General features: G+C 34.5%; 1 protein-coding gene and 1 non-coding gene across 2 annotated transcripts; one reads left to right on the top strand and one right to left on the bottom strand.

Annotated features, from left to right (window-relative positions):
- The first annotated feature begins 878 nt into the window (after positions 1-878).
- LOC107418143 (protein AGENET DOMAIN (AGD)-CONTAINING P1) lies at positions 879-1,573 on the top strand. Its single transcript, XR_009638153.1, has one exon. It is a non-coding gene; the product is annotated as a protein AGENET DOMAIN (AGD)-CONTAINING P1 (transcript).
- Positions 1,574-4,210: 2,637 nt separating this feature from the next.
- LOC132803124 (MDIS1-interacting receptor like kinase 2-like) lies at positions 4,211-7,667 on the bottom strand. The gene is made up of 2 exons (XM_060815377.1): positions 5,075-7,667; positions 4,211-4,581 (listed from the first exon to the last, which is right to left on the bottom strand). Exons 1-2 carry the CDS (start codon positions 7,665-7,667, stop codon positions 4,211-4,213), a joined length of 2,964 nt encoding a protein of 987 aa, XP_060671360.1.
- Between the last annotated feature and the right edge of the window lie 719 nt (positions 7,668-8,386).

Raw genomic sequence — 8,386 nt, 5'->3', positions numbered from 1 at the left:
GAATGACAGGCAGCCAAATCCCTTGACTCATTCATGAAATTGTTTCTTGAAGTCTTCTTGTTGCACCATGAAAAAATAAAAATCATTTGTGAAACTAAAATAAGAGGAAAATAAAAAAATATTCCTCATTATATTCATTCATGCTCTAATATTTCCTTTTAAAATATTCCTATTGAAGTTTGCATATATATATATATATATATACAGACATATATTTTGAAGATATTTCCCCTGAAGTATAGCATTATGTCAGATTAGTACGATTCTAAAATTTTATATTAGAGTTTGTAGATCATAATTTTCAAATAAAATAAAATAAAGCAATGTTTTTGTGGTATTGTCGTTCGACTTTAATTAATTTTGATCCAAAAAGAGTCATAATTTGAATAAGTAACCAATTTAAGCATTGGTTAGATAAATTAGCCAAATTCAAATAAATAAAATATAAAAAATGAGGAAATTTGACATAATACAATATTTCAAAATAAAATTTAGAGGCAAATCGAAATACGTGTAAAAATAATGGGTTACTTTGTAATTTCATCTAAAATAGAGTCAGAAAAAATTTACACAAACCGAGATAATTAAAAGAAACAAAAGTTTAAAAGTTTTGACTTTTCTCCGAATATAGTTTATGACTTTTCTCGGTTTAGAGATAATGGCTTTGAGAAGAAAAATTACTAAAAATAAATTGTCTGATTTCCAAATCCAAAAGGGAAAGAGATTTCCGACGGATTTCACACAATGCATATGTATTCCCATATATTTAAGAAGTAATAACCCACTTTTCTATTCTAAACCAAAATAATAATAATTTCTTATTTCTTTCTTGGTCTCCAAGTTTCAAGTGTTTCACTCGATTTCCTCAAGAAACATCAATGGCATTTCACAGAGGAGAAGAGGTCGAAGTTTGCAGCAGAGAGGATGGCTTTCTGGGATCATACTACACAGCTTACGGCAGTGGCTCATCTCGAAAACATGAACAGGTACGCTGTGCAGTACAAAGAGCTGTTGAAGAACGATGAATCTGGACCGTTAATGGAGACAGTGTTGAAGAACGCGGTGAGGCCAGTACCACCGGAGATGGTGGCCAGCGGTTTTGAATACCTTGACAATGACGGTTGGCGGGTGGGAAAGATCACAGGGAAGGAAGGGTCAAACCACTACAATGTCTACTTTGAAACCACAAGGGATGAGATTGATTACCCAGTTTCTCGTTGGAAGTTTCATCTTGATTGGCGTTTTGGAAAGTGTGTTTCTTCCAAGAAATCTCTACTCCCATCATCTGCTAATTCCACTTGCTGATTCTTGATCTTTCACTTGTTTTCTACTCCGTTTTATTTCGGTGTTGGACGGCACGGTGGACTTTGTTGCAGGCACGCAAATGCCATCTCTGCAATGTAGATCACTTGGTCTGCCATTTGCCCCCTTGGAGGTGAGAGACGTTGATCCAGTACATCCTTAAGACAGCCAGTAATGGTGATAGTAACAGAGATGATATGAGGTCTCCCGGATGCTTTCCCATGGTCACTTCTAACGTTACAACTCCGAAGCTTTACACGTCAATCTTCTCATTTACTTCCATTGTATAAGCAAGCTGTTCAAAGTAATATGACTTTTGAGTTAATATTTTGTGATGATCAGAAACTAGAAAGCATTTTACCCCCTTGGAGGTAACATTCTTTCTAGATTATGAAGGTAGAAATTGAAATGGTTCAAAGAAGATTGCCTATGTTCTCCAAATTTGAAAGAAAATATTTTGTTCTGTTTTGCTATGTTATTGAAACGTTTGATATAACTAAGCGTCACCTTTACGGCCTTGCATGCCGTGGTTTTACTAAATATTATTAAACATTTGAAAAGAAAATGACCGCAAATTTTGCTCTGTTCCCATCTATTAGCAATTTAAATACCAGTTCATGTTCTTAATCCATTAAAGACACCAGAAGCTAGACATCAAACAACCAAGTCTTGGAATATCTAAGCTCAGGCTAAGTTATTAAGCAAGAAAACAAAAACAACCCAGTGACTAATGAAGAATGACAGAGTGAAAGAAAATGCAAACACACACACACACACATAGACAACCTAAAACTAGGAAAAACTGCAGCAATTTAGCATGTCCACGTTGGGGAATCAAACAGCTGATTTATTGTAACTGTGGACTTTGTTGCCAGCAAACAAATGCTATTTCTGCAATGGAGACCACTGGTCTGCTATTCGCCTTGTTGGAGATGACAGACGCTGGTCCATTACTCATTTATCAAAATACTAAGCAAATTGATATAAGCCCAGATTTATCAATATGCCCTACCTCTTAAGTTTTCCACGTATCAAGTGGTTTAAAACAAACCAAAATTAGTAATTCCTTTCCAACCAGGACAATTCGTTTTCTTGGTTTGCGAAAATGAATTTCTTGGTTTTTTCTTATGTTTCCTTTTGAAAGACTCTCCGTTTCCAGTTGACCCCTTTTTTTACACAAGTGGTTCTAGGCCAACCAATCTAAATATCTACATACCGACCAAGACCTTAATTTCTTTTCCCTTTTTTTTTCCCCATCGATATAAAGACACTAGTTAGACATATTTGTCAAAATTAATGATTTCATGATTTCTTTGAATTTTCCTTCATAATGATCTTCCGATGGATAAGGGGGATCTTCCAGTTAAGTGTGTCTATTAAGTAGAGTTTGTAACTTTTGTGTATGTCTATTAACTAATGAATTTCCATATTTCTTTGAACTTTCATTCTGACTAGCTTTCATGTTTCTTAACTTAACTGATTAACTTAATTTGCTCAATCTAGTTTCTATATTAGGCGTGTCAATTACTAAAGTAGATTTTATAAAAGAATGTGTTTTTTGAAGTGTCTATTTGTGAAAGCAATTAAGTACTCACTTAGTAGAGAAATGTCCTATACTAAAGGTAGTTAAATAGTCACTGCCATATTTGACTGCTATGCAACGTAATCGCTCTGTTTTTGCCCTGTTTGATAAGAGAAAAAGTTTTATTTTTTATTTTTGTTTCCTCAGTGATCTTTACTAGACAGTGACTTTTACTTCTAGTATACCTCTTACTTTGAAGTCTTATCTTCTTGTTAGTAACAACCCAAACCCAAAAAATATATATATATATATATATATAGGGAGGATCGGATTAAAAGTCAACAAATACATTCTCCTCAAAGAAAAAGATTATGTATACTCTCTGGGTAAATTTTAAAATATAGAACTGGACTAGATTATTTTAAATTTAGTCTAATATAAGTACAATTAACACAATTCAATTGGACCACATCTAAGCAATGTTCTAACCTCATCTTATATGTTCCCAATAACAAAAGCAATAAAATAAATTTTTCCTATAATTACTTGTAAATTTATGCTTAAAACAGAGATATTTGTTTAGCTTTATATATCTTCTTCATTATATAAGTTCTTTAGAGAGAATTCTAATGGCAACTTTCATTTTCATCAAGGAAGGTTTTCTTATCAGAAAATTATAGTCACGGGAAATGAAACAGCTTGTTTACCTTTCTTTTCCCTGTAAATTAATACTTGAAACTACAATACCAGTTCAAATTTATATCGATCCTATATTTGAAAATACACTTGAGGGAAATTATGATATTGAAAAAAATCTGTGATTCATGTTTTTATATGTATAGTTTTACATACAAAGTAAAAAATTAAAAAACCTTTGCCTCTTTTATGGGCAAAATGTGACATCCCATTTCATATTTTAATTTGCATTTGATCACAGTTCAGATAAGTAACTGCAAGGCCAGGTGAATCTTGAGCCTGCTTTTGCAAGGCTTGTGATCATAATTGTTGTTGCAGCTAGACAAAGAGCTTGTCGCTCATGATATATTATGGACAAAAAAATGGCCCTCTATGGAAATGGTTTTAGTAAATATTATATGACATTTGGAATTTAAATGACAGCAAATTTAGCTTTGGCTCTATCTATTAGCAAATAAAAGAGACTCATGAAATTGTTTATCCAAAATCAAAGAAATACAAGAAGCCAGATAAATAAAGTCTCTTTACTCATTAAGACGTTACACTGCCAAGTCTTGGAATATCCAAGCTTAGGCTAACTTAAATATCAAGAAAAGGAAAACAACTCAGTGACGAAATGAAGAAAGACAGAGTGAAAGAAAATGCACACAGACATGTAGACAATCAAAAACAAGGAGAAACTGCTGCAATTTAGGTTGTCCATGTTGGGGAATCAAACAGCTGCTTTATTGTAACCATATGAAAAGGCACTGATAAAGATTGTAATGGAGTCGACAGCTTCTGAGATACTTGCTTCATAGTTGGTCGTGACTGTGGACTTTGTCGCACGCATGCAAATGCTATTTCTGCAATGGAGACCACTTGGTCTGCTATTTGCCGCTTTGGAGGTGAGAGACGTTGGTCAAGTACATCCTTAAGCAGAACATCAACAGCATGTAATGGTGATGATAACAGAGATGATATGAGGTCTCCGGGATGCTCTCCCATGATAGATTCTAATGCAACAACTCCGAAGCTGTAGACATCAATCTTCTCATTTACTTCCATTGTATAAGCAAGCTCTTCAAAGAAATATGAATTGCAGTTAATATTTTCCAATTATAAGATACTTTGCATGTGCGAAATGAAAAAATGTTAGTAACATTTTGGTCATGGTAGTCCGTAAAATAAATTGTATACAACTTCTTCTAAACATGCAAGTAGAGACCTTGAAAGTGCATATACAGAATATAGTCAAACAATTAGTTTAACCTCTCTATTATCTAGTAATATACATAAAGGACTATTTGTAGTAAATCTGTTTTTGAAGTTGTATGAAAAAGAAAAATAGGTAAAAACTACAATTAATGTGATCTAGTTTGAAATCCTTTTGCTAAGCATGTAAACCAGCTGTCTTATGTTTTTGCTAGGAACTTCTCAGTTCTTGTTTTGACCAAAAAAAAGGAGGGGGGGATTTTTTTGTCGAAATGAAAAAACATGACATTTCCTGGTTACCAAAAAGATAAAAATGAATTGTGGATTTAAATTTTGATGGAACTTTAATGGAATACCTACCTGGGACTGAGTAACCTAAGGTTCCTGCAAATGGAGTCCAATTTGACGAGTCTGGATCTAAAGTTGTAGCAGAACCAAAGTCAGAAATGTGAGCTTCACATTCATCGTCCAACAGAACATTCTTACTAGATATGTCTCTGTGGACTATAGCTGGAAAACATTCATGGTGCAGATAGGATATCGCGTTTGCCAAACCTTTGACAATATTCACTCTCTTGAACCATTCCAACTCCATTGCCTTTTCATTGTCACTCAATATCTTTACCAAACTTCCCAGTTTCATGAACTCATACACCAAAAATGAGTATCTTGTATGCACACAAAATCCAAAAAGCTTGATGATGTTTCGATGGCGCACTTTTGGCAAAATACTTGTCTCACTTTTGAAAGCTTGTTGATGGTCTATTCCATCATTCTCATGGAACTTTTTCACAGCAACAATTTGACCAGTTGATAGTAGGGTTTTATATACACTTCCATTCCCTCCAACTCCAATGCAATATTTGGAATCAAAATTCTCTGTTGCTTCTACTATTTCTTCATGAACTTTTTTCCCATCGTGATTCCATGCTGCAAAGAAAGCTTCAGTTCTGGTTTCTCTTGGTTCATCCATATTCCTCACTCTTTTTCGGCAAACAAAAAGAATCCCACCAATGATAAACAATAAAAATAGAATGCTGGAGATAGATACTATCATTGCAATTACAGCTTGATTTCTATTTTTATCTTTAGATGTGGGGCAAGGCTTCAAACTAGGGTTATTGCCGCACAATCCTTTATTACCTTCCAAGGCTTCGATTGGAGCTTCAGTGAAAGCTTTGATGTGGGGCAGAGGACCTTCTAACTGATTGTAGGATATATCAACAGTTGTCAAGCTTAACAATTCATTAGACATGAATGGTATTAAGCCTGATAGATTGTTGTGTGAGAGGTTAAATGTTTCTAGCTTATCCAAATGACCAAGCTCTGAAGGCAACTCTCCTAAAAGCAAATTCTTACTTAGATCAAGATCTTCAAGGGAGAGCAGATTCCCAATTTGGAAGGGAATAATTCCACTAAATTTGTTATTCCTCAAGTTTAAATGCAGTAGTTTTGAACATAGTTCCAAATGCATGGGAATTGGTCCACTCAATTGGTTGGCTGCAAGGTCAAGTGTTTCAAGGTCTGACATCATTCCAATTTCCACAGGAACATTGCTAGAAAGGGAATTATTGTTGAGCTTGAGTATGTACAACATTTTCAGCTGTCCCAATTCCTTAGGAATTTTACCTACAAGAAGGTTGGAAGAGAGGTCAAGTTTTTGCAATCGAGTAGCCTTCCCAAGTTCAGGGGGTAGCCTACTGAAAATTTTATTGTTAGAGATGTTCAACATCGTGAGTTTTGGACACTGTCCCCAGTTTTCGGAAAGTTCTCCAAAAAACTTATTGGTGCTCAAGTCCATATAACCCAGGTTTGGGTATCTTCCGAATTCTGCAGATATATTTCCTCTCAGTTGATTTCCTGCAACTGAAAGGACGACTAATGAACTGCAGTTTCTTATGCTTTTTGGAATGGAACCACTAAATTTGTTATCACCTGCTGTAAACCATGTAAGCTTTCCACCAAGACAAATATTATTTGGAATGGACCCAACTAATTTGTTTCCACCAAGTTCCAAAGAAGATAACCTACTTAAGTTTCCAATGGACACAGGAATTGAGCCAGTGAGTTGGTTATCAAACAAATAAAGGCCAATGAGTGATTTAAGCAGTCCAATCTCATTGGGGATGGACCCAACTATTTTGTTCTCATCAAAATCTAAATCAGTTAACTTGCTCAAGTTTCCAATGGACACAGGAATTGAACCTGTGAGTTGGTTAGCATCCAAATAAAGGGTAGTGAGTGATTTAAGCTGCCCAATCTCATTGCGGATGGACCCAACTACTTTATTTTCACTAAGTTCCAAAACAGTTAATTTGCTCAGGTTTCCAATGGACACAGGAATTGAACCTGAAAGATTGTTACTATAAGCATACATCACTTCAAGAGACACCAACATGCCTATTTGAGGTGGTATAGAGCCATTTAAATAATTTTCAGCCAAAGCAAGGAAGCGTAAACTTGTCAAAAGGCATATTTGGGAAGGAATGTTTCCAGAGAGATGATTGGACCCCATATCAAGGAAGGTGAGTGTGTAAAGGTTGCCAATGTGCATGGGGATACTTCCATAGAGGGAGTTGTTATAAAAGTCAAGAGTAAGTAAGCTGGGAAAGGAGGAGAAGTTGAAGTTGTGAAGTGTACCTTTCAAATTACTGCTTTCGAGGGTAATATTGATGACACTTCCAAAGTCATTACAAGTGATCCCAACCCAAGTACAGGGGATATTATTATAGAGATGATGAGACGTTGAATGAGTAGAATTGAGATTCCAAGAGCGGAGAAGAGAATGAGTAGTTGGATTCATATCAAGGCTGTCCTTCCATTTCACAAGAGCCACTGCCTCTCCACTTGTTGCAAAACAAGTACTAGAAGAACAAAGAAACAGTAGAATGATGATAAACAACAAAAATTGATCAAGTGACCGTACAACAAGGTTTGGATGCCAGGGTGCCATGGATTCAATAATTTTTTAACTTTGATAATCTAATTAAGCAAGGCTTAGATGCCTTGACTTTCTTTCCAATATATATAGGGAGAGAGTATTTTATTTATTTAAAGGAAAAAAAAAAAAAAGAAGGTAAAATTACAATAACATGCTCCCAGTTTAAAACTTTTGCAATATTGCCATTGTATTTTTGTGTTTTTTTTTTTTTTTTTTTCTTTCTTCCTTTCTCCCTTTCTTTTTTTTGGTGGTGAAACTTACCTTTAGTTGCATTTTTATTGCAATTAATCTTTTTTTCATTTCAAAATGGATAATTAAAGTAAAAACTGTCTGGTAAGAAGACAAAAACACCCTCTTAAGTGAAACTCACAATTCCACATTAACAAATAATATTAACAAATTGAAACAAAAAACTTATAATAAAAAAACAAATAAATTAAATATTAGCAATTTGAAACCAAAAAACTTATAATCAATTGCCGAACAGGCTCCTAACAAAAAAACTGTCGAATAGGCAAACACCATTGCAGAGTGATGGATTTTTTTATTTTTATTTTTGGAAGATGGAAAATAACTATTTCATTAACTTTAAAAACAAATTAATCCGTGATTAATAATTTAGCTCTGAAGTTTTAGAGAACAACAATTGTTAAGAGCAAATTTGATCCCAGTCCGCCACCACCATCTTCTATCTGCTATGCAACACAGTGCAAAGATGGGATGAGATGGAA

The sequence above is a fragment of the Ziziphus jujuba genome, chromosome 3 (genome assembly GCF_031755915.1).
Source record: "Ziziphus jujuba cultivar Dongzao chromosome 3, ASM3175591v1".
In the NCBI taxonomy this organism is placed as follows: domain Eukaryota; kingdom Viridiplantae; phylum Streptophyta; class Magnoliopsida; order Rosales; family Rhamnaceae; genus Ziziphus; species Ziziphus jujuba.
This window is presented reverse-complemented; position numbering and strand designations above follow the sequence as displayed.

Bases quoted from the DNA above. Each gene is read 5' to 3' on its own strand.
- LOC132803124 (XM_060815377.1), bottom strand. From the start codon at position 7,667: ATGGCACCCTGGCATCCAAACCTTGTTGTACGGTCACTTGATCAATTT. The intron at 4,582-5,074 runs GTAGGTATTCCA...ATTTCTTTGAAG, and splicing joins CTTAGGTTACTCAGTCCCAG to AGCTTGCTTATACAATGGAA.